The sequence below is a fragment of the Enhydra lutris genome, unplaced genomic scaffold (assembly GCF_002288905.1).
Source record: "Enhydra lutris kenyoni isolate GAN:26980312 unplaced genomic scaffold, ASM228890v2 scaffoldscaffold1, whole genome shotgun sequence".
Taxonomy (NCBI): Eukaryota; Metazoa; Chordata; class Mammalia; order Carnivora; family Mustelidae; genus Enhydra; species Enhydra lutris.
Window position 1 is genome coordinate 9,702,406 of NW_019154085.1, and position 25,961 is coordinate 9,728,366.

The 25,961-nt window shown below is 40.6% G+C and overlaps 2 protein-coding genes across 3 annotated transcripts; one reads left to right on the top strand and one right to left on the bottom strand.

Moving 5' to 3' along the window:
- Positions 1-1,201: 1,201 nt before the first annotated feature.
- On the bottom strand, positions 1,202-11,997 carry LOC111161414 (heat shock protein family D (Hsp60) member 1). 2 transcript variants are annotated; one of them, XM_022525163.1, is made up of 12 exons: positions 11,888-11,997; positions 10,573-10,748; positions 9,095-9,347; positions 7,419-7,501; positions 6,774-6,869; positions 6,077-6,170; positions 5,645-5,813; positions 3,932-4,031; positions 3,099-3,344; positions 2,410-2,584; positions 1,936-2,114; positions 1,202-1,830 (listed from the first exon to the last, which is right to left on the bottom strand). In XM_022525163.1, the coding sequence occupies exons 2-12, from the start codon at positions 10,744-10,746 to the stop codon at positions 1,678-1,680; spliced, it is 1,722 nt and encodes a 573-aa protein (XP_022380871.1). In that variant the 5' UTR covers positions 10,747-10,748; positions 11,888-11,997; the 3' UTR covers positions 1,202-1,677. The 2 variants fall into 2 exon arrangements, with proteins under 2 accessions (XP_022380871.1, XP_022380783.1); XM_022525075.1 differs by lacking the exon at positions 11,888-11,997 and adding an exon at positions 11,671-11,790.
- A 218-nt stretch (positions 11,998-12,215) lies between these two features.
- Positions 12,216-14,796, top strand: LOC111143413 (heat shock protein family E (Hsp10) member 1). The gene is made up of 4 exons (XM_022497140.1): positions 12,216-12,328; positions 12,929-13,093; positions 14,204-14,293; positions 14,542-14,796. Exons 1-4 carry the CDS (start codon positions 12,326-12,328, stop codon positions 14,590-14,592), a joined length of 309 nt encoding a protein of 102 aa, XP_022352848.1. The 5' UTR covers positions 12,216-12,325; the 3' UTR covers positions 14,593-14,796.
- The last annotated feature ends 11,165 nt before the right edge of the window (positions 14,797-25,961 follow it).

A 25,961-nucleotide genomic window follows, 5' to 3' on the forward strand; every position in this document is an offset into this window, starting at 1 on the left:
AGTGACTAGCACTGATTCTTTTCCTCTGCTCATCTCTTTAGGCTGGTCATGCTCTAATAATCTTTTGAAGTCCAGGAGTTTTTCATCTCTTACCTTTTCTTCTCATCACATAGCTTGGCCTTTAAGATAATTAACTATATAAACCTTCTAAGGTTTGATACTAGTTTGTCTTTTGCTACTTCTGTAGCCAAAACTACATTCTAGGCATGTTTTGTTCACTTAAAATGCCTTTTATTTAGTCCCCTTTAATCTCTTGTCATTGTTTCTAATCCAAGCAAAGGACATAATTTTAGGTGCAGATTTCAAGTGACTTTGGGTTTTGATCTGTGATGGGACTTTTTTTCCTTCTAGTTCTGTCCAAGTTTTGTACACAAGAGCACTTGCCTCAATGCCTAGCTTATACCTGTCTCTAGGCAGCCGCCCCAAGGCCAAACTGAGGAGCAGACTAGGTCTTTCGGCATAGGCGAAAGCAACAACTTGTATATCATTTCACAAGATCTTATGCCTTCAATTTATGATGTAAGCTTAGAAAGCAGTTGTCTTGTGAATCATTCTGCCCCCAACATGCACACACCAGGTACTATTATAAAAATAAGCCATATTTCCATTCTGTTTCCATTTCTAATGAAGACCAAGTGCACTGAGCCAGAAATGTGGTTTAAATTCTTAACAGAAGTGAAGACACTGGGCTGAGTCTATCATATAAGGATGCCTTTCCCCACTACTCATTATGCTTGAATGGCACAGCTCTCTCCTTTCCATTTAAGTACATGCCTACAATACAAACCCTGCCCTTATCACCTAACAGGAATCCATTTTTTCCCCTTGTAATCTCTATACACAATTGGGGGCTGAAACTCACAAACCCAAGATCGAGAGTTCTATGTTCTTCCAACTGAGCCAGCCAGGTGCCCCAGGAATCTATTTCTTATGCCATGGCTTTGAAATATCTTTTTATCTCCACAAGAAATGACAGACTGCCCCTTTATGACGAGACCTCAACATAAAATACTGTCTCCACAGGAAGGAGTTGTCACCTTTAAAATTATCCGTTATCTTTGTGGTAGTGTAACTGTCTTTAGCAAAGAAACAGCAGAACACTGCAGGTTGAACACTGTTTTACACGCTTGTACCGAACCCTACCCCTCCTCTATTGGCTTTCATTTCTCTGAACTTCTACATCATGGAGAGGCTAACACAATTAACTTTAAACAAATTTTTATTACACAAAGGTTGTCACATAATTGGATATTTCTCTACTTTGTACACAATTATTCTTACTCTCCACAGAAAGGCTGCTTCTTAACTTTTCATCTGGTGATGGCAAACACTAAAATCCCGATTTTAACAGAATAGTAGTAAAAATGCCTCAGTGATTTAAGTTGAAAGCAGTACATTGGTACATGGCTCTTGCACTCAGTTATCAGGAATGTACAAATGTCTTTTTATTCAAAAATACAAAATAAATTATCTGTAGGCATGGACAATGACAACAGTAAACCATTATATGTTGTCAACTGAAACCAGTAACTGATGGTTATAGTGATTTTCTTAAACATCAGCCAGCCTTTTCTTCAGTCATTTCCTTCAACTGACTTCTCTGAAGTTATGGGTGAGAAGCACAGCGTGGGCTTCCTCTCACAGTTCATTAATAATGGTAAAGCACTATTCTAGGAATCAGAACATGCCGCCTCCCATACCCCCTCCCATTCCACCCATTCCGCCCATGGCTGGGTCCTTCTCTTCTTTAGGAATTTCGGTGACTACAACTTCTGCCGTAGTTAACAGAGAGGCCACTCCAGCAGCATCCAATAAAGCAGTTCTTACAACCTAAGAAAAAAAGTTTGATAAAATAATTACCTTTTTTCTTAGTGAAAAATGAACAAGCCTTGAACCAAGACTTCTTGAATTTTTAGAAAATGGTCAACTATTTACCTTCGTTGGATCAATGATTCCTTTTTCCACCATATTCACAAAATCTCCAAGCATAGCATCATAACCAACTTCTGGGGAACTCTGCATAATTTTCTCAACTATCAACGATCCTTCCACACCTGCATTCTTAGCAATGGTCATTGCAGGAATTTTGAGTGTTCTCTTAATAATTTCTATACCTAAAGATAACAAATTTAGCAAATTTAGTTTCATTCTTTTGTAAAAATTACAACACAATTCTATTTGTGAGACTACTGAGAAAGGAAAACCCCAGCTGGGAAATTTCACAGTTCAAATCATTCCCCTCGAAAGACGTGACTGAATCTTTCACATCTTATCTGATTATCAGTGCTCTTCTGTCTTTGTCATTCGGGAAGCTGCTTTGTTATTTATTGTTCCATTTAATGGGCAGCAGCAACATTCTACTAGACTAAAGTGAGGCTGCAAATCAACTCATTTGTAAGGCAATTTTACCAATTTTTTGATCTTCGTTAGTTGGAGTTAATGCATCCAAGGCTGGAATGCACCGAAGCAGGGCACAACCCCCTCCCAGAACAATGCCTTCTTCAACGGCAGCTCGTGTAGCATTGAGTGCATCTGTAACTCTGTCTTTCTTTTCATTCACTTCAACATCACTTGTCCCACCAACCTAAAGATTAAAAGAATCCCAGTTAGTATGGGCTTCTCCCATTCAAGATGCTGACTGGCAAGTCACTAAACAGCACTGGGTTTATTTTTAAAAGGTATGTAATAAAGGTTGCCTATTTGTTTAAAAACGACTGCATGGGGCGCCTGGGTAGCTCAGTGGGTTAAAGCCTCTGCCTTCAGCTCAGGTCATGATCCCAGGGTCCTGGAATTGAGCCCTGCATCAGGCTCTCTGCTCGGCAGGGAGCCTGCTTCCTCCTCTTTCTCTGCCTGCCTCTCTGTCTACTTGTGATCTCTATCTGTCAAATAAATAAATAAAATCTTAAAACAAACAAACAAAAAAAACCGACTGCATGATTAAACAGCTAATAGGGCGAGTGCCGTGTCCCACATCAGTCCAATACCAAAGTGATCATTAACAAAACACCTTTTCCACAACAACACTTCTAAGATTCAATTCTGGTTTTAAGGAGGAAGAGTATGAACCCAACAGGTTCATTTACAGCAATGAATCTTACCTTCAACACAGCTACGCCATCTGAGAGTTTCGCCAAACGTTCATTCAGCTTTTCCTTTTCATATTCACTAGTTGTAATATCTAACTGCTCAATGATTTCTTGAATACGTTTTTCAATTTGAGCCTTGTCACCTTTTCCTTTTAAGAGCATGGCATCATCTTTGGTCACAATGACCTCTCCAACTTTTCCTAAGTCGTGAGGCTGAACATCTTCGAGATTGAGAGTCAATCCTTCTTCCCCAAAAACCTACACAAAAACATTTAAAAATGAATCAGCTGCAGGTTAGTTTTTCATTATACCAGGTATAATGTATACCAGGTATAATGATGTATCAACAATACATCATGCTAGTGTTCTGGTGAGAGAACCATCTTGTAATACTGTATTTCTCTGAAATGTGAGATAAAGACAATTCCTAGTCCAGATAAGCCTTGATCAAGTTTTTCACTGTACTTCCCACCTCTCACTTAATTCTCAATATAATCAGCTTCATTTGAGAAAGAATAAACTCAAAGTTCTCCAAGGTCACTTTTGGTGGAACTGGGACTAGACCTTAGATCCTAAAATCTTCTAAGTCCTATATCTTTTCTACTGTTTTCTTAAAAACAGAGTGGTCAAATAACTCTATTCTTGGGCAAGACTCATGGCAAGTCAGAGAAGGCACCTTAGCACTCTTTAATCCAACCTTCACCTCGCAGATATCCAAGAGAAACACAAAGTAAATAGTTCAGACAGTAATATCTCACTGTGGAAAACAATAAACTCTACCTATAAATTTTAGGCCTGAAAGTATAAAACATTCAGTAAACCAAGGTCACATATATTTTACTTACTGCACCACCAGTAGCAATAGCCATGTCTTTAAGCTGGTTCTTCCTATTGTCACCAAAACCTGGAGCTTTGACTGCCACAACCTGAAGACCAACTTTTAGCCTGTTAAAAACAGTTAATAATGAGACTTAAATTTAATGAAAACGTTTGTCTAGTTCTTAAGTTTTAAATACTACGATTACTTAGAAAACCACATTTTAAAAAAAAGATTTTATTCAATTTGAGAGTGAGAGAGAGCATGAAGTTGGGGGGACACAGAGGGAGAGGGAAAAGCAGGCTCCCCGCTGAGCAGGGAGCCCAATGCAGGGGTCAATCCCAGGACCCCAGGACTATGATGTGAGCAGAAGGCAGACACATATATTGAGCCAGCCAGGCGCCCCTGGAAACCACGCTTTGCTTTCTAACAACTATTGGTCACATAAAGACAAGAAAGAGCAACTTTCCATTCATCCGTATTTGCCAATATCCAATTACCCTCTTCACAAATTGTCGGTTACTTTCCCATTAAACAACCCAGGAACAAAAATGTTAATATAAACAAAAAACTTTTAAGTTAAACACAGTGATAACAATTTTATAGATTGTGAAAATCAGAACAGTTACTAATTACTAAATTTGGGGATCAAATGAGCATTTACCCCTATCCTATGGGTTCTACATAGTATTAAATCAAGTTACTACTGGAATGACTATACTCTTCTGACTGAGCCAGGTAGGCACCCCAATAACACCCTAAAACTCTGTTTACAGCATTAACTACCTGTCTTAAAGTCAGAATTAATACATTACAGGGGCGCCTGGGTGGCTCAATGGGTTAGAGCCTCTGCCTTCTGCTCAGGTCATGATCCCAGGGCCGAGCCCCACATCGGGCTCTCTGCTCAGCAGGGAGCCTGCTTCCCCCCCAACCTCTGCCTGCCTCTCTGCCTACTTGTGACCTTTGTCAAATAAATAAATAAAATCTTAAAAAAAATACATTACAGATTTTTTTTTTTAAATCAAGATTAAGCTTTCTTTTTTTTTTTTAAAGATTTTATTTACTTATTTGTCAGAGAGAGAGAGGGAGAGAGAGCAAGCACAGGCAGACAGAATGGCAGACAGAGTCAGAGGGAGAAGCAGGCTCCCCGATGAGCAAGGAGCCCGATGTGGGACTCGATCCCAGCACACTGGGATCATGACCCGAGCCGAAGGCAGCTGCTTAACCAACTGAGCCACCCAGGCGTCCCTACATTACAGATTTTTAAATTAAATGAATAGACCTCAATTTATCTGAGGTTATGTGTCAATTCCTCTATTTGAACATTAATTAAAACTTTAAGAGATTATGTAACACTGACAATACACTTTGATCTAAAATTTGAAAAATACTTTACTTCTTCCTATGCAAAATTACAATTGTGAAAATATTTTTCCAGAAACAAAAAGTCCTTTCTTCAAAACTATAAACATTTATAATAAAAATATAGACATGACATACAAACTTAGACTATTTTATGAAAAACCTGCACAAAATACTAAGGACTTTCAAACAGACCCATTCAAAAAGAACGAACCATTATAACGGGATCTAGAGTTCATGAACCACACCTGTATTACACACAATGCTAGATACTAACACAAGTGGTTCAATGTGGGGGTACATAATGGAGATTTCAAACATCAAAACAAAAAAATTGCCTTTCACTTGGAAATGTAAACCAAATACCGTGGCTTATTACCTATTCAAAACGAGTGTACTCAGAGCTTCTCCATCAACATCTTCAGCAATTATGACCAAGGGCTTACGGTGAGCATTGGCAATTTCAAGAGCAGGTACAATGGACTGGACACTAGAAATTTTCTTTTCACTCAACAGAACATAGGCATCCTGGAATTCACATTTCTGACCTGCAAAAACAAAGAACCTTTCAAACCAACTTAAAAAGCTAACAATATTCTGAAAACAGCTGTAATTTATTTAAATGAAAATCCTATAAACCATAGTTTCAGTACATTTCAAGTGACTAATGAATTCATGTTTTTCCTTTCATTTCTTTTTACTGTAACTTTTGGAATACATATATATTTATTTTCTTAGAAGTATGACCTGGTAAATGCTTACAGTCTGACACACACAAGCTATATTTTTAAAATTTCGTTTACGGACTTACCTTTTGAGGTATTAATAAAGTATGGAGAAATGTAACCTCGATCAAACTTCATGCCTTCAATAATTTCTAATTCATCATTTAGTGTTTTTCCATCCTATAAAAAAATCAATTCGTTTTATGAATTTTGTTAAGGAAGCACAAAAAATTGTAATGATAAGCCAGATTAAGACACCCCATTGACGGGGCGCCTGGGTGGCTCAGTGGGTTAAAGCCTCTGCCTTCGGCTCAGGTCATGATCCCAGGGTCCTGGGATCGAGCCCCACATCGGGCGCTCTGCTCAGCAGGGAACCTGCTTCCTCCTCTCTCTCTCTGCCTGTCTCGCTGCCTATCTGTGATCTCTATCTGTCAAATAAATAAATAAAAATCTTTAAAAAAAAAAAAAAAAAAGACACCCCACTGATCACAAGTGTTAAGTATGCAAATGCCGTAGGGCATCAACTCCAACAATTCTGCAAAAATTTCCAAAATGCGTATTTGAATGTTTACATCTAGAAGACAGTATCATTTAAGTTAGAATTAATTCATTCCTCATAGCAAAGGCTAAAAATTCACACAGAACTCAGTAACTACTCTAATGTACATAAATACTAGCACTATGCATAAAGGACTCAAATATATGAAACATATAGTTTCAATTTTTGTATTTGAAAACTGTTTTGACGATCAATCTTTCTAAGCTATCATTAAAAACACTTGCCTTTACTGTGATGACACCCTTTCTTCCAACCTTTTTCATTGCATCGGAAATGATGTTGCCAATTTCTTTGTCTCCATTTGCAGAAATGGTAGCAACCTAAAACAATCAAGTTACTCTTCCAAGTTAAAAAGGTTAAGGCCAGCATCCTCAAGCAGCTCCCCTCCCTTTCCTAGTAACTTCCAAAGTGATGGGGTGCAGCAGGGGGCAGGGAGGAGAGTATGGACAATGATGATATGGTCTAATATCTCTAACCAAGCGTTGATTCTGTTTTCAATTATTTTTAAATTCATCACTTGGCTACACTGTTATTAAAAGGCATGAAATAAACATACAACTATTTTTTTAAAAAGGGAGGCCTTCCTCCGCCCCCCAAAAGTGGCAAAATTCTAACATGACAAAAAATTATGCACCTTTTGACAATTGGCCAAAGAATATTTTCCTTAGAAACAAGTTTTACTCACAGCCATGTGGAACTAAAGTGGTAGCCCACTAAGACTCTAGTAATGGTCACTGCATTATTTTCAAATGTTCTGTAGCAGTAAGAAATGCTTTCAAGGTTAGTGACTGGTTGGTATCATTATTCTGACACTGATATGTGATTATGATTCATAATCACATTTATCATAAAATATGAAAAATCCTTACCTGAGCAATTTCTTCAGGGGTTGTCACGGGTTTAGACTGCTTCTTAAGTTCAGCAATTATGGCATCAACAGCTAACATCACACCTGATTCAAGAATAAATGCCATTATAATACTTACTCTCTAATGGTTCCAGGTCAAGTAAAAATTTCAATTCATGTTAAACGTTTTAATGTGTTAATAGCCTATACAATGCTTCTGTGCCAGCGCTTTTCCTAATCTCAGGGAGTTGAATGGCATGCACCGAAACAGGAACCTTCATAGATCAATACAAACTCACAGGCCAAAATTATTTTGAAAACTGAACTAAGGAAAAAGAACAGTGTGTAATTTCAAGAATCTCATCATTTAACTCATTCTGTGTAAACTATTCCCAATCCAATCATGTTTTATGTTTGCAACAGGGTCACCCAACACTTCTCTCAATTTAATGACACAGTTATACCCCTACAGGTTTTTTAATTACCTGAAATTTCCTCATTTAATCTGTAATTATAAGCAATATATTTGTTTCAGCAGTCAACAGCATCACAACATGGATTTAAGAGAACCCAATTTTGTTCAGCTGGGGTTAGTGCTGGCTTTCCCTTCTTTGAGAAATATAACTTCAAAAAAATCCAAAGAAAGGTGTATAGTGACAATCATTTTCTTGGAGAAGTAATCTTAATAACCTCAGTTAATACTTGTCCGTTATTTACAATCAGACTTGGAGAGAAGGGGAGAGAGTGCGGCGGGGGGGCACATGGGAGAGGGAGAGCGAGAATTTTAAGCAGGCTCAATGCCCAGCACAGAGCCTGGTGTGGGGTTTGATCTCATGACCCTGAGATCAAGACTTGAGCTGAAATCAAAAGTCGGACACTTAACCACCCAGGTGGCGTCTGAGCCACCCAGGCGCCTTGAAACTGCTTTTAATGTAACACATTCATTTGGACCTCCAACACGGAAATAAACGGAATGCTGACACATCAGTGTGCTGGGATGCCAATTTTGACGAAACTGTTACTAGCATCCCCTTTTACTCTCAAGTCTTCTTTTGGACAATAATATGCCCTAAAAATAAGTAGCAATTACACTTTCAAGATAGAAAAACCAAGTTTTAATACTCAGCTAGAAAATGGCAGTGATAGGACTTAAGTCAGTGTCACTATGAAGCTCATGCTGAAAAGCAGATCTTTAAATTGTGGCCTAGTTCCCCAAAGCAAGCAATAAGAAACAGAATGAAGACCAGTAACGTACCATGTGCTCTTAAGAGGTAAAAACAAGCAAAAAACAAACAAAAAACTCTGCTTTTATATATATAGTAAAAAAACTAACATCCTGGTTGACTTAGTTTAGCCCTACTTTGTAAAATATCAAAACTGTATAATCTCTCTACGCTAATCCCCAAAAGTTTACTATTTTCAAGGTACACAGTACATGCTGTATCTTCCAATAAACTTTCCTTATGTGCTGCAGGAAGGGGGTTAGGGAGCTCCTAACACAGGGGAGAGAAGGACAAGTAATGTCTTAGTCCTATTTTCCTCCTTAACACCTAGCATAGCACATACCACATAAGCCAAGAATCCAATCACTATTTGCTTAAGGAAAACTCAGATTTTATTTTTTGAGAGAGGAGAAACCAGAATCAACTTTTTAAGACACTTCAAAACACTGTGGTGACAATGAAGAGACTTTCCTACCTCTTCTGATTTCCACAGGATTAGCACCTTTGCTAATCTTCTCGAAGCCTTCCTTGGCAATAGAGCGTGCCAAGACAGTAGCAGTAGTGGTGCCATCCCCAGCCTCTTCATTTGTGTTATTGGCGACATCTTGAACAAGTTTAGCGCCAATATTTTTGTATTTATCTTTTAAGTCAATTGACTTTGCTACGGTCACACCATCTTTTGTCACTTTGGGACTTCCCCAACTCTGTTCAATAATCACTGTTCTTCCCTATAATTAGAGAACAACAACAAAAAAATGTGACAGAACACGTACTTTAAGTGCTATTTAGCTGAAAACACAATGAGCAGTTTTGAATAATAGGATAATTACTCCAAAGTCCCAACACAAATTGTCACTTTTTCCAGATCTGCAGCATCCATCTCAAAAGCAAATTCATCAGTATTCTTAGCTTACAGACAAAATGACCTCTTCTGTTGCCAAGTGCTTATTGCATGAGATTTTATGAAAGATAAAAATCCTAGAGACTAAGAGATGTCATCTCATTAAAAACAACACCAACACCCCTCTCCAACAAACCCACACAAGATACACCAAAACACCTTGGTAGGTTACAATGAAATTTGAAAATATTCTTCACATAATTTATTGTTTTGTCCAGTGCCTGCTACCTTTAATAGTAATGTGAAAATTTACTTTTAAACTGGCTTTAAAATGTAGCTACTAAAATACTAACAGTAAGCGAAGTGTAAGTCACTCTTCCAGGGAGGGCTGCTTCCATGTTAAATCTCAGTTATGGTGCAAACAGCATGGCAGCTTCTGTATCTGAACCAAAGCTGCTACTTGTGAGGCATGCCATGTTTTTATATATATTTTATATATACAGTACATAGCAATACTTTGACATTGGAGCTGTCAATCTGAAATCAAGCATCACTTGTGCACCACCCTCAAAGGCCTTCTCAAATTATTTGTTACCCCTCACTCACCAACCTCTCCGTATTAAATGAGACTTAAAATAGTAAATGTGCTTTGGAACAGAATGGACAACAGAAAAATATTAAGTAAAACTAGCACCAACAAGCACATACTTGAAGTACGACTGGAGATAAATTACATATTTACATACATTGACTTCCGTCAATGGTATGAACTACTGGGAAAAAATCTAAAACTTGGAAGGTAGACTTCATCTCGCTTGCCTATTTGCCAATCCTCTTTCATCTGTGAGTTACTACTCAGTTACATCATACATTATAGGAAACAAAGTTCCGCAAATTTTAAAGAAACAGTTTGTTTTAAGACCACTGTATCTAAGTGAAAGAAAAAAAAGATTAAGCAGTAACTGGGAACTCTTATGGGTATATTGGGGTTTCTCAACAATGGATACGGAAGTACTTACCATTCAATAGCTTGGTGTGATTATCTGATACCATTAAAATATTATTCCTTAACTCAATACTATAAATTACAACAGAATAAAAAACATCAATACCTTTGGCCCCATTGTAACGGCTACAGCGTCGGCTAAAAGGTCTACACCTTGAAGCATTAAGGCTCGGGCATCTGCACCAAATTTTACATCTTTGGCATAGGCCCGAGTGAGATGAGGAGCCAGGGCTCTGGACACTGGCCTAATTTGGCGAAGGACTGCGGGTAATCGAAGCATTTCTGTGGAGGGGGGAAACAATCAGATTAGCAGTATATCAATACTAGCAGTACCTCTGTGTATTACAGCAAACATGGCATCTATACGCCACAACAGAACGAGAAACGTTAGATATAAGTTGGATTGACCTCTGCCAGTCACTGCTCCCGGGCCACGGAAACTAGGTTCAGAACACCAAGTATCTGCGTAAGTCCCCACGTGAGGCCGTCCCCGCGCCTAGCCTAAAGCACCAGCACAAAGCACACCATCGCATTGCCCAAGGCCACCTACCCCGGCCGCTACAAACGAGTTACTCTTTCACCGCTAAAATAGCCTTGAGAGCAAATCCACTCCAAATGTCCTCCTGAAAAACCAAGTCAGCAGGAAAGGGGTGGGCTACAAACTAGAGCGACCAAGGGAGAAAAAACATTCCTGACGGTGCAAAAATCTGTTTAGCGAGATGTGTCTTCATGTATCCACTCAGGTTACTGTATCAGAGCAGCCCGCAGGGCCGCGATGCTGGGGGCTCCGGCCCGGCCCACTCCGCCCGGCCCCACGTGTCTTTCCTTTAGGACGCCCTCAGCAAGGTCAAGAGTGGAGAGCTGTCCGGGGGGGGCCAAAGGCGGCTGCGACCACCCTCCCCGGCGCCCTGCAGTCGACCAGGACAGGGTTGCCACGGAAAGCCCACGGGAATACACTCTCCCGATTGCACACGGAGTCCCGGGCAAGCCCTCCCTCCTGCGCCCTGCCCCCGCGAGGAATCCACGCCGCACGTGATGGGCACCGACATGGACCCGTGAGGCCTGGCCCGGCGCTCCGGGCCTGCGGCGCCTGAGAAAAGCCCTGCTCTCGCCCTCGGACCCGGTCAGGCGGGACCACAACGGGGGAGAGGGCCGGCTCGGGGGTCCGGGGCGCCCGGAGCGGCGGCGCGGGACGGCCGTATACCTGCGGGGCAGCGGCGGAGCGTGCGCACGGTGAGGCAGGCCGTCGGAGACGAGTGAGGGACAGAGTGCACCGCGCGCACGGCAAAGAGCCCGTGTCCCCTCCCTCCGCCGCTTTCCGCCCGCCCCGCCGCACCGCGTGTGCGGGCGGCTCCCACCCCTTCCGTAGGCCGGGGCCCCGCAATCGGCACAGGCCACGCGCTAGCTCCGCCCCTGCCTACCCGAGCAGCGCCGGGCCCGCGGGCGCAGCCTGCTCCGGCCGGCTTAGGCTAGTTCCCGGGCTACACTCGGTTCCAGAACTTTCCGGGAAGCGCGGCGCGCTCAGTGGGTCAAGGTTCAAAGCACGTCATTTCCGGGAGAGGGGCGAAGAGCTAGTACTTTCACCTAGGCAGGCGGCCTAGAAAAGCCTAGAAAGAACTCCTCTGTTCTTCCGCTTCCCTGTACTCGCGTCAGTGGCCAGCGCGCAGACCTGGGGACGAATCGCAGCGCGCGCTGGTGCGGCCGCCCTCTTCTGCGGGGAGGAGCGGGGGGGCGGGAGCAAGCGCGCCTGCGCTCTGCGCGGCCTTTTCTCACGTTCACGTGGGCGCCGGGTCTGACTGTGCGTCTCCTTGCAGCGGCGGCAGCTCTAGAGAGGAGTACGGACTGCGGCGGCTGGAGTCATGGTGAGTTCCGCGTGGGCTGGAGGCCAGGGAGAGGCGCAGAGATGACCGGACGTTTCTGTTTGGGCCTAGCGGGAGGGGTGGGGGTCCCTGAGTGACCCCCGCCTGCAGGAACCCTGGAGAGGCCGGGGCCCACCGACCCTTCTCTCCGCCAAGGGCTCTGCACGCGTGTCCCCGGCACGCCTGGGGGCTTGGGGGCGGGGACCCGAACGCACGCGCCGCGGCACCCACGAGTCTCCTGCGAGGCCTTTGTGGGTATGTAATATCTTGAAAAGCGCGGCTTCAGGCGCAGGGGTTGACTATTTTTGTTGAACTTTCCCAGGGAAATCTGAGGAAGTAAAAATACTTGACCTTGAAATAAACTAAGGTTGCCCATAAAGCTCGTTTGATTGCTGACCAGAGGAGGAGCAACAATGATCCCTAACATACGGAATGGGAAATTAAACTCAGAATGCAGAACAAAATATTCAGATGGTTTTCTTGCACGAATAATCTGAGTTTTGGCGTTGATTTGGAAAGCCACACGTGCTTTTTGATGTGTAACGGTTCGAAGGTAAACACGTAACTGCTTTTATTTCAGATTTAACATTTCTCTTCTTACAGGCAGGACAGGCGTTTAGAAAGTTTCTTCCCCTCTTTGACCGAGTTTTAGTTGAAAGGAGTGCAGCTGAAACTGTAACCAAAGGCGGTATCATGCTTCCAGAAAAATCTCAAGGAAAAGTGTTGCAAGCAACAGTAGTAGCTGTTGGATCTGGCTCTAAAGGAAAGGTAAATGGGGCTAAAGTGGAACTATTTTTATGTGAAGTGGAGGTGAAAAAAGAAATCCTTGGTGATTATTAAAAGTAGTCTGTTTAAATAAATAAATAAAATCTTTAAAAAAAATAAAAGTCTGTTAAACAGCTTTGTGTTATTTTCAGGATCATTCCCTAATCCAGGCACGTCTCATCTCCCTCTAAAAGGAAAATGACTTTCGAATGAAGTTGCTTATTTTGTGTGAGGAAGAGTTGCAGAGTATTAAAATTAATAACCCTTTGATAATCTAGTATGACCAACGTTTTCTTCAAATTCTAAAGTCTTGATAAAACAAAAAGTAATACTTAAGGATGATCCAGGGGTACTTTTACGAGTTGAGAGGAAATTTAAACTCTGGATCTAATCTCTAACACTATTAATTGCCCTAATCTTTTAACCATTTTTGGCCTTAGTTTGTATACTTCTGAACAAGGAACAGATCAGACCTAGCCTTACAGGCATTCTCCTCCAATTAATTGATTAAACCTCAGATCTCAAAGTCACCCTGAATACCCAATAAGTGCCTTTGGGGTCAGATACATTAATTGCATTGTTCCAGTTGCCTGTAAGAAAGTTCCAGCAAGGAGGTATCTTGGATTCGGGAATAGGAAGGCTCTGAGGAGGGGGCACTATGCTGCAGTCTCTCTCCTTAAATCTGCACTTTGATGTAAAGGAGATGGAATCATGAAAGAAGTATATGTTCCAAATTCTGGAAATACCTGTTGGATTTCTATGTATTAGAAGAAGTTAAACATGACTACTATATCTGGTTTTTAAAACTGATTTATTTCACGTAGTCTGGAGGTTATGTTAATATTTAACAAAAAGTTAGCTTTAGTTAGCATTGCCATTTTAACTCTGAACTTTACTCTGAAATTAGGTTTTAGTTTAAGCCTCTGTGTGCATTTTTAAAGTGTAATTCTGCAGTGAAATTTTTGAGCGAAGAACTGTGATTATAGTGTAAATTATATCATTTGGTCCCAAACCTTTTTCTAACAGTTGATTTGAATAAGCATATTCAGTTAATAAAAGGTATAAATCTTTGCAAATTAGATGTTTTACTGATAAATATCCTTATTTTTTAAGGGTGGAGAGATTCAACCAGTTAGTGTGAAAGTTGGAGATAAAGTTCTTCTCCCAGAATATGGAGGCACCAAAGTAGTTCTAGATGACAAGGTGTGTAAATTTATTATTTCTTAAAAGTTAAATATTTGTGGGGTGCCTGGATGGCTTGGTTGGTTAAGCAGCTGCTTTCGGCTCAAGTCATGATCCCAGGGGCCTGGGATGGAGTCCCACATCAGGCTCCTTGTACCTTTTGCGGCTCTTCCTGCTTGTGCTCTTTTTCTGTCAAATAAATAAATACTTGTTTAAAAAGTTAAGTATTTGTTATTAGTTTTCTTAACTAATGGTTTCTCTATTTGCAGGATTATTTCTTATTTAGAGATGGTGACATTCTTGGAAAGTATGTGGACTGAAATCATTATTAAAATGGCATGAAGTGAAGCTGCCCATTCCAGTGAAGTAGTGAAATCTTTCATCATGTAAATAATTTTCATGTCTCTTTTATAATAAACTAATAGTATCCAAACTAATAATACCCAGTGTCTCTAAAATTTAGTTTTAGTGTACTGATAAAATTATTAGCAAATAAAAATGGATAAATGAGTGGTTAATCTTTATTTGGTGATTTAAGCTGGTTTTACGGTTCCCCAGTGGTTTTTGTTTTATGTTTCTTAGTAACCTGCAGAGAATTCTGGGAAACAGGCTTTCCAATCTTCACACTGAATTTACTTTATTACATAGATATTGATGCTGATAAAAAGCCATGGAATTATACTTAATTACATTTTAAAAGCAGTACTTTTTAAAAAATTATTGTTATTAACATACAATGTAATATTTGCCCCAGGGGTACAGGTCTGAATCATCAGGCTTACAGACCTCACAGCACTCATCATAGCACATATCCTCTCCAATGTCCATAACCCAACCACCCTCTCCCAACCCCTCCAGCCCCCCAAAGTAGCAGTATTTTAACTTCATCTATAACAAGCTTACATTGAAGTTCAGTTTTTCATTTATGGAGCTAGGGTTAAATACCTTGTTTTGTAAGTATTTAGAAAAACTTGGTGAGGTTGTCTAGTTTTTAATACTTGATATTACTGCATAATTTACTTTGCAAAAATTCATGGCTGGTTTAATAGCTACCATTGGTTGGATGCCTTTTATGTGCCTGATGCTGCATAATGGTGATTACAGCCAATACCTCAGGAGCATTTTCTGTCCACTGGCTACTGTTGTGGGTACTTAGTGTGTATGGCTTATCTTAATCTTTGAACAACCCTCTAGGGTATGGTGGTTCTCTTCTTGCAAACGAGGAAGGTAAGGCACTCAAGCAGATTGAGTAATAATCACACACACTCAGTAGGAAGGGGCAAAACCGGGATTTGGCAGTCTACTTCCAGATGCTGCTGTCCAAAACTTCATCTGTGGTTTCTTTGTCAGATCAATAGACATTTCAATCATGGTCGATAACCACTAAGATCCGGTATGGGTAGCACCTGAGTGGTAATAATTGGTATCTAGTTCATAATTTGTTGAATTTAACAAATACGAAACGGAGTTAGACCTGGACAAATACCTTAATTTAGCTATAGCAGCTGGGGAGAGAATTTGAACCCAAACAGTCCTACAGACTTAACTACAAACCCCTAGACTTTGCCTTTCAGACCAGCCGTTCTTGGTCAAATTTTCTAATTTTGGTTACCTAAAAATGAGTCTGATCATGTCTTTTAGAGTGTGACCTGTATTTGTCTTGTGGAAGTGAAATCTAAATGAAATTGTTAATGGTGAGCACCTGCGTGGTTCCATCATTTAAGCGTCTGAGCCCTTGGCTCAGGTCATTGATCCCAGGGTCTTGGGATTGAGCCCCCTCATCAGGCTCCCTGCTCAACAAGGAGGCTGCTTCTTCCTCTCCCTCTGCTGCTGCTCCTGCTTGTGCTCTCTCTCAAATGATGTCTCTTTAAAAAAAATTGTAAGTTGCGCAGAATAAGTCTCAACTTTTGGTCATGTCCGTATCAGTAAAGTATGTGTCTTTACATTAATGTATGTGTTAGTGCCATTTGGTATGCTAAAGCTTAATCTTTGTCATCCTCAGTTAGAATTAGGATGAAAAGCTCAATTTGCAGCACCCTAGTGGGTCATCAGTTTCCTGTTGTCCCTGAAGCACAGCTAGATAATGAGCTTTGCTCTTTACAACCTTGTCAAGCATGGATTTCTGTTTTACCAATGATAAGACTGAGTAGAGATGAGGAAACTTCTTCAAGGCTCTGTGGCTGGTAAATTGTAGTTAGGTAACCAGTGCAGAGGCCATGTTCCCCAATTTTGTTTTTCAAACACCCAAGCACATGAGTTTTGAGATCTTAGGCAATAGTTTCCAAACCTTGGTTTATCCTTGGTATATTTAAAATTTCAGGACTCCATTTATAATCTAAGTTAGAAGGATGGGGGAATTTTTTTTTTTTTTTTTTTTTTGTACCATAGAAGTAGTCCCATAAAACTTGCCTAGAAGAATTGCTAAAAAAGTAATTTTAGGAGCACCTGGGTGGCTCAGTTGGTTAAGCATCTGCCTTTAGCTCAGGTCATGATCCCAGGGTCCTGGGATTGAGTTCCACATTGCACTCCTTGCTCAGCAGGGAGCCTGCTTCTCCCTCTCCCTGCTTGTTGTGCTCACACTCTTGCTCTCTCGCTGACAAATAAACAAAATCTTAAAATAACTTTAGGTTATGAGATTATATTGGGAATGAGTAGGGAGAATAATTTTGGCATGAGAAACGTAGACCAAAATTCAGGGTGCTGAGGGTGTGGAACCACATGTTTCACGACACTATGCTGTCCTTTATCTTTTGGTCAACAGAAAAATAACGGAGGTAAAATTCCAACTGGAATTTTTGTAATTATATTACCATTTTTGAGCATTTGCCGTGCACTGGTCTAGGTATTTAATATATAACCTTGTTTAATTTCATAATTAATCATAATTATAACTTTGGATTGAACTTAGGTTTGTCTGACTTTAAAGTGTGCCTTTAAGGGGCGCGTGGGTGGCTCAGTCAAGTGTCCACTTCCTGATTTGGGCTCGAGTCATGATCTCAAGGTTGTGAGTTTGGGCTCCACGCATGGCATGAAGTCTGAGATTCTCGCTGTACCCCTCTTCCCACCTCAGATGCGATCTCTCAATGATTAACATCTTTAAAAAAGTGTGTCATAAACTATTTGACACCAAAAGTTGGGGAAATTGAGAATAAAATTACCAGGAAGCTATTGTGTTGTATGAGTATTACTGTTAACGTGGCTCTCCCTCCTATTGTTCCAGAAAGTGTATGCTTTACAAAATTTTTTATCTAAAAAGTTGGCATTATAAGATTTCATTTTTATTTATTATGATAAAAACACACCATGAGATTTATCCTCTTAACAGATTTTTAAGTGTACATTCATTATAGGCGCAGTGTTGTACAAGCATGTCTTTAGAATTTTTAATCTTGCTTATCTGGAACATTATGTCTTGATTAGCAGTTCCCCATTTCCCCCCCTCCCTAGTGCTTGGCAACTACCATTCTACTCTGCTTCTATGAGTGACTATTTTAGATAACTCGTAAGTGGATTATTGCAATATTTATCCTATGTTTGGCTATTTCATTTATAATGTCCTCAAAGTTTATTCACGTCACATATTGCAGTATTTCCTTGTTTAAAGCTGAATGTATATACCACATTTCTTTTATCCATTCTTCTGGTACGTAGGCATTTAGATTGTTTCTACATCTTTAGCTTTGGTGAATAGTGCTGCAATTAACATGGAAGTGCTAATACCTTTTAGTGATTCTGATTTCAGTTCTTTTGGATAAATATGCAGAAGTGGGATTGCTCGATAGAACTATGGTAGTTTCTGGGGTTCCTGGGTGGCTCAGTTGATTAAGCAGCTGCATTCGGCTCAGGCTGTGATCCTGGGGTCTTGGGATCAAGCCCTGCACCAGGCTCTCTGCTTAGTGAAGAGTCTGCCTCTCCCTCTGCCCCTCCCTCCAATAAAATCTTAAAAAACAGTTCGGTGGTCCCATTTTAAACTTTTTTTAAAGATTTTATATTTTTTGAGTAATCTCTGCACCCACCACAGGGCCCTAAGTCACAACCCCAAGATCAAGAGTCGCACGCTCCACCGACTGAGCTGGCCAAGTGCCCCTCTATTTTTGATTTTTTGAGGAACCTATATACTGTGTTCCGTAGTGGCTACACCATTTTGCATTACCATCAACCAATATGGGTCATAAGGTTTTATATATTAGAGGTACTAACTTTCATATTTGTCCTAATTTGATGTGCATTTTTAATTTCTAGCTAGTCAAATTTCACTTCTAGTAGTTTTTAAAATTTTGAACATGTAAGTAATTAATCCCTAATTTATTTACTATATGGTTTATGTGTCTTTTTTTGACCAACAATTAGCTTGTGTCAACTTTGTTAGATTATCCATTTCACCCACTATCACTCCCCCACCTTGAAATTTGAGGAATCACCTTTATTGTACATTAAATTTTTAAATAAGTCTATTTGTGGGTTTTATAGCCTTGTTCCATTGATTTCTCTATTCTACCACATTGTATTCAATATAAATATAAACTTTTATATGTAAGTTTGATATCTGATAAGGCAAGTCTTCCCATGCACTTAGCTATTTGTGAACATTTTTAACCTTGGTAAAGACTACCAGATTGCTCTCCAGAGTGACACCAAATCATGCCTCTTCCAGCAAGTTGTTTGTTTTCTCTGCACCCACACCAAAATGGAGTTTTGAACTTTTTATTTCTGTGAAGAGTATTTATATGGTTTCCTTTACCCTTATGCATCCTTCTAGAGAAAGCCCAGTCAAATCCAAGCTCGGATCCTGTGTTGCTTACATACTGGTTATATGACATGGACAAATCACTTCTTGGTTTAAGAATTAATTGTAAAAGGAGGGGACTAGATGTCCCTTAACATTTTGAGTCAGGCCTGTTATTTTGTTTCTTAAACTTTGGTTTTATTTAAAAATGGAGGGGGGCGCACCTGGGTGGCTCAGTGGGTTAAGCCTCTGCCTTCGGCTCAGGTCATGATCTCAGAGTCCTGGGATTGAGCCCACATCAGGTTCTCTGCTCTGCAGGGAGCTTGGTTCCCCCTTCTCTCTGCCTGCCTCTCTGCCTACTTGTGATCTCTCTCTCTCTCTGTGTCAAATAAATAAGTTAAAAAAAAATGGGTAGCATTCACATAGTTAAAAATTCACAAGGATATACACTGTGGCATCTGGATGGCTCAGTTGGTTAAGCGTCTGCCTTCTGCTTTGGTCATGATCCCAGGGTTCTGGGATCAAACCCAGCATTGGGATCTCCGCTCAGCAGTGAGTCTGCTTCTCCCTCTCCCTTTGTGATCTCTCTCACTTTTGCTCTCAAATAAATAAATAAAATCTAAAAAAAAATAAAAGATATACACTAAAGAGATATACACTGAAAGTACCCTTCCCCACCCTATTCCCCAGCCATACAGTTCCATCCTCAGAGGCAACTAGTGTTACATTTTATATTTTCAGGGGTATCTTATGTATACATTGCATGTGTATGTGCCTGCGCATGTGTGTGTGCTAGGGCATGTATACATGTGTGTCTCATGTATGTGAAATACATATATTTTTTCTTTTTCGAAAAATAACATTCCATACATACCATTTGACACCTTTTTTTATAATAGTCTTTGGAATGACTCTATAAAGAACCTAGAGCTTTTTAAATTTTTCATTATAGGGGCGCCGGGGTGGCTCAGTGGGTTAAAGCCTCTGCCTTGGCTCAGGTCATGATCCAGGGTCCTAGGATCGAGCCCTGCATTGGGCTCTCTGCTCAGCGGGGAGCCTGCTTCCCTTCCTCTCTCTCTCTACCTGCCTCTCTGCCTACTTGTGATCTCTGTCAAAAAAAAAAAAAAAAAAAAACCTTTAAATTTTTCATTATAGGGGTATAATGTTCTATTATATGGGTGAATCATAATTTAAGCATTCTCCACTGATGAATATTTAAATTCTAGTCTTATTTAAATTAGAAATACTTCTGCAGTGAATAAAATTTTTGCATAAATTACTTTGCCCGTGAACAAGTATAAAATTAATCACTATGTCAAAGGGTATGTAGATTTTAGTCATATGTGTATATACACATGCATATCTCCAAGTTGCCTTTCCTAGAAGTTCTATCAATTAATAGTCCTAACAGCAATGTATGAGACTGATTTCTTCCCAGCCTCAATGATAGAAGATGTTATAAAGGTTTTATGTTGCCATTCTTAAACAATTCTTTTTTGTTTTAAAAGATTTTACTCATTTATTTGACAGATCACAAGTAGGCAGAGAGGCAGGCAGAGAGAGAGGAGGAAGCAGGCTCCCCGCTGAGCAGAGTGCCTGATGTGGGGCTCAATCCCAAGACCCTGAGACGGTGACCTGAGCTGAAGGCAGAAGCTTAACCCGCTGAGCCACCCAGGCGCCCCAAATAATTCTACTTTTATCTTTATGAATAGGTGAGCATCTTGTGTTTGACAGTCATTTCTGTTTCTTTACTGCTAACTGACTATTCCTATTGACTCTGAATATCCTCTACCTGTCTTTCTGTTGGACAATTGGCCTTTTAAGATTTGTGTGATATCTTTATTGATTATGGAAATTGGTTCTTTGTGATAAGTTTTTCCCTCCAGTTTATCATTTTGGCTTTGATTCTGTTTATGCTTTGAACTTGCAGGAAGTCATTTTAGTATAGCTACATTAGTATTTTCCATTTATGGCTTCTGGGTATTATGTCAAACTGAGAAGTCTTCTCCAGTATTTAAAGGTTCTTCCATGGTTTCTATAGGTGTTTTTACAGTTTTTTTTTTTGTTTGTTTGTTTGTTTTTAAATTTCAGTCTTAACTTTATCTGGAGATTTTCTTATTATAAGACATAAGGAATGGATCCAACCAACCCCCTTCCCTCTTACAGATTAAGCCTAGTTTTTTTTTTTTTTTTTTTTTTTTTTAAGATTTTATTTATTTGCCAGAGAGAGAGAGAGCACACACAAGCAGGCAGAGAGGCAGGCAGAGGCAGTGAGAGAAGCAGGCCCCCTGCGGAGCAAGGAACCTGATGCGGGCCTCAATCCCAGGACCCCGGGATCATGACTCGAGCCGAAGGCAGTGGCTTAACCAACTGAGCCACCCAGGCATCCCAAGCCTGGTTCTTTAAGACATGTTAAAATTTAGCCCAAGTCTTGCAAAATGGTCTTTCAGTAGCATTTAGCCTGGAGACTTGACTTGCAAAAGCATCAGTGGGTACTTACTTACGTGACTTGAGTGTCAATTCAAAAAGGCCAGTTTGTTCCCTTTAAGTCATTAATTTTTTTTTTTTTGATTATGTGCCAGGCACTGTTGGAGAAACAGGAATGAATAAAATTGGGGAGAGAGAAGTGAACAACTAAATTAATAACATACTTTCATTTATTTATTAAGTAAACTCTACCCTCAATATGGGGCTCAAACTCAACTCCAAGATCCAGAGCCATATGCTCTACCAACTGAGTCAGCCAGGTCCCCAGCACAGTTTTAGGTGGGGATTCGTGTCATTGCAAAAATAAAGACAAAGTGCTGCTAACTTCATGAAAGACATCAGGTGCCCTCTTGAAAACAGGAAATGAGGCACCTGCCTGGTTCAGTTGGAAGAGCATGCAACTCTTGGTCCCAGGGTCATGAGTTTGAGCCCCACAATGGGTATAGAGATTTCTAAAAAAAAAAAAAAAAATAGTAATTTTTAAAAAAGTGTACATACCAGGATATAATAATCACTGGGACCCATCTTGGCAGCTGTGTACCATAATCACTGATTTGGTCAAATGCTCTAGAATTCTAGAGAGAAAAGTGAAGTGCCATGGGACTTTGGTAGCTTCTCATCTGTAGTGTAGTCAAAGTTGTCTAAGTTTGAAATCTTTTAAATATGTTGTTCATTATTCAGTCTGTTCAACTATGAACATACCTCCCCATACTTCCCTGCTGCCTCAACTTTGCTTGGCCTGGGATGAAGTCTGCATCTCCACATAGAAATGCTACCCATACTTTAAGCCACACTTTCACTACTTCATGCATCATTCATAGTGTGTCAGTTTTGCGCTTAGGTTAGCTCCCTTCAAGCCAATATGGTTAAGGCAGTTAAGGAACTTGGCAAAGTTCATGGGCAAAAAAAAAGAACTCTCTCTTCTGGTATCTCCTCAAGAACAAGAAAACCTTTCTCCTAACCCTATCTCTTCCCCCAAATCTTTCCAAAGGCTTCCATCAGATATACTTTTATACCTCTTCAGGCTAAACGGAGTCAGATGCTTACCATTTAACCAAACCCTGGCTTAGGACAATAGGGACTCAAACCTCAACTAGAGATGGGTTTACCTTTCCCTGGTCACATGAGGAGAGATGGATACTGATCAAGATAAAAGTATGTTTGCAGGGGCGCCTGGGTGGCTCAGTGGGTTAAGCTTCTGCCTTCAGCTCAGGTCACCGTCTTTGAATGAGCTATCAAAAGTTTCTTTATTTGTTGGGACGCCTGGGTGGCTCAGTGGGTTGGGCCGCTGCCTTTGGCTCGCGTCATGATCTCAGGGTCCTGGGATCGAGTCCCGCATCAGGCTCTCTTCTCAGCAGGGAGCCTGCTTCCCCCTCTCTCTCTGCCTGCTGCTTTGCTTACTTGTGATCTCTCTCTCTGTCAAATAAATAAATAAAGTCTTTAAAAAAAAAAGTATGTTTGCAAAGAACACTTGGGAAGGGGAATGGACAACAAGAGACTTAAGACATTTTGCTGCCTTTTTTTTTTTTTTTTTTTTCCACCTAGGCTCCACACCCTGTATGGATCCCAATGCAGGGCTTGAACTCATGACCCTGAGATCAAGACCTGAGCTAAGATCAAGAGTCAGACACTCAACTGACTGAGTCACCCAGGGTGCCCTGACATTTTGTTATGTAGTATAGTAAAATACAGTAATCTATATATCACCCTTCATTTTTAAACTCTCTGAGGAAAGAAGCTTATACATCATTTTTAATTCATTTTTAAACTCTCTGAGGAAAGAAGCTTATACATCTTATTTATGTTTCTCAGCATTTGCTTATTGCCCTTCACACAATGGGCATTCACTATTTTACTTGGATTTTAACCTTCCCCAAAGAGAATTTCATATAAGATAGATATTTTTGAAATTACTTATGATATTTTGGATTTGTAAAATATTTTCTTCTAAAACTTTAATAAAAGTCAAGGAATATTGGGGCGCCTGGGTGGCTCAGCGGGTTAAAGCTCTGCCTTCCGCTCGGGTCATGATCCCAGGGTCCTGGGATCAAGCCCCACATCGGGCTCTCTGCTCACCAGGGAGCCTGCTTCCTCCTCTCTCTCTGCCTGCCTCTCTGCCTACTTGTGATCTCTGTCAAATAAATAAATAAAATCTTTAAAAAAAAGTCAAGGAATATTTACTTTTTTTGAAGTTTTTATTTTTAAGTACTCTCTACACCCAATGTGGGGTTTGAACTCACCACCTCAAGATCACAAGTCACATACTCTACCAGCTGAGCCAGCCAGGTATCCCAGGAATATTTACTTTTATACTTGCTTTCATCCTCTATGAGGTAGAGAGAAGGAAGTGCCGTGCATTATTTTCATTACAAATAAAGAAACTTTTTTTTTTTTTTTTAAAGATTTTATTTATTTATTTGACAGAGAGAGATCACAGTAGACAGAGGCAGGCAGAGAGAGAGAGAGGGAAGCAGGCTCCCAGCTGAGCACAGAGCCCGACGCGGGACTCGATCCCAGGACCCTGAGATCATGACCCGAGCCGAAGGCAGCGGCCCAACCCACTGAGCCACCCAGGCGTCCCAACAAATAAACTTTTGATAGCTCATTCAAAGTCTTATAGTCAACAGGCAAGAGAATCTAGATTTTCTGAATCCCATCCCAGAGTTTTTTCCATATGGCCATGTTACCTTTAAAAAGATTATTCCTTCTTTAACCAAAATATTCAAGTAACCCATTACTACATGCAATTTTTATTAGTGCTCATGCTGTCTTTCTTTTCTTCTTCACTTCCCTCTCTCACCCCTCAAACACTGGTTAACACTGGTTAGAAAATTGTTTTTGTTTGGAGGTCATAATCTGCAGACTGACAGAGGAATTAAAATGTGAAGGTTATGAGGTAGAAACATTTCAACTCTGAAGAACAAGGTTCTTCCTGTGAGCAAGGCCAGAGTTGACATCACAATGCAACCTTATCAGACTTTTCAGAGATGAATGCATATTCTGTTCCTGAATTTAAAACCTACTTTAGTTTTTCTCTTGTTCTTTTCAGATGAGGTGAAATCATATAACAAATCTGAACTTAAGAGAACATTAAGATGAGCCCCTTCAATTATAGGTAACTGTTACTTGCAAGTGAGGGACACTACCACACAATCTGGAAAATTTTAATTTAATCCTTGGAGGTAAGAGTTGTTCACAGACTTAGAGGCCTACTTAGGACTCTGCTCTTCCCCGGGCCCACCTCATGCCTCTTAGGAAGGCATCATTTGGGTGCCACTTGTCGTAGAGTCTCACCATATTTAGCAAGAGAATTGGTGATTGCCCGTCTGTCCCCAGTGCTACACTCTAAGCAATTTATGGTTAAAGATTGGGCCTTTTCATACTTGTACCTCAGTGCTGAACACATAGTGGGGCTTAATAAATATTTGTTGAATAAATTAATATACTAGGAAGTAGTGATGGAATTAAGTTACTTGCTCTGGAGAAGTTACCAGTCTATACATCTTCCAGAAAGGAGGAATCTTAAAGGCAAACCAACTTCCTGTTGTCTAACCCCTTTGAGCAAAGTTCCAAGTCTCTGACAATTATTCAGTGCAATTTGCACCCACTAGTTTAACGAACCTTTCTACCATTCCTCCCTCCATTTTTGGAGGCTGTCTGTGATACAGCTCTCAGGCATTCTCAATGCACCTTTAGGTGTATTTGATGGGTTATTTGATGTTTTCTTTTGGAAATCACCCTAGTATATGCGGTTTTTACCCTTTGAGCTGGCTTCACATCTGGTATCCTATGGCCTCCGTCATCCCAGATCAAAGATTTAATGTTTCTAAACAGGAAACAAAAGTTTGCCCAACTTTCATGATTACATAACGTTAGGAGAACACTTAAAACTTGCAACAAAAGAAATTTAGAATCATGTAATGATGTACAACTCCCACCATCTGTCAAGGGGCATTCGTTTTCTCTTCCTGCTTCTGACTTGCAAAAAAATAAGAGCTAATTTTGTCCGCCTAACGCAGAATACCAGATGTCCACGCTCTCTCAGATAATTAGCCTCTAAGTCTTTTATCTACACAAACTTGTCATTGAAAAGGTCCTTGGCTTTGAAGTCAGCGGATGGTGGAAACATCATTTGACAGTCTAAGCCCTAGTCTTTTTTGAAATTGGGTCGGTTTCCTGCGGGGGTCTGAGGAATTTTCCCGGACTGCTGGCCTGTTTCTCCACTTTGTCTAGGCGGATTCGGGGGCAGAATTATGCTTCTCCGGGTATCTGCTTGTACAAGGGCTTGCTGAAGCAGTCACCATTGTGCAAACCCTGTCTTTTCAGCGCGACTAATGTAAGCCCAGGGAGATGGACCGACAGGTTACGCAGGCCTTGCTCACTCTCGCAGGGGCTCTCGGTGCCCGCCCGCTCTCCCGAAGCCACTGCCCGCCCCCGCGGCCATGTCTCTCCCTGCCTCCACTTCGCGCCGTGTGA

What these genes read in the sequence shown, in the direction of transcription:
- LOC111161414 (XM_022525163.1), bottom strand. Translation starts at nt 10,746, where the DNA reads ATGCTTCGATTACCCGCAGTCCTTCGCCAAATTAGGCCAGTGTCCAGA. An exon ending in TCCTGTGGAAATCAGAAGAG is followed by an intron (nt 7,502 to 9,094) that starts GTAGGAAAGTCT and finishes TTCTTGAATCAG; the next exon opens with GTGTGATGTTAGCTGTTGAT. An exon ending in CTTTATTAATACCTCAAAAG is followed by an intron (nt 5,814 to 6,076) that starts GTAAGTCCGTAA and finishes TTGTTTTTGCAG; the next exon opens with GTCAGAAATGTGAATTCCAG.
- LOC111143413 (XM_022497140.1), top strand. An exon ending in GATCTGGCTCTAAAGGAAAG is followed by an intron (nt 13,094 to 14,203) that starts GTAAATGGGGCT and finishes TTATTTTTTAAG; the next exon opens with GGTGGAGAGATTCAACCAGT. An exon ending in AAGTAGTTCTAGATGACAAG is followed by an intron (nt 14,294 to 14,541) that starts GTGTGTAAATTT and finishes CTCTATTTGCAG; the next exon opens with GATTATTTCTTATTTAGAGA.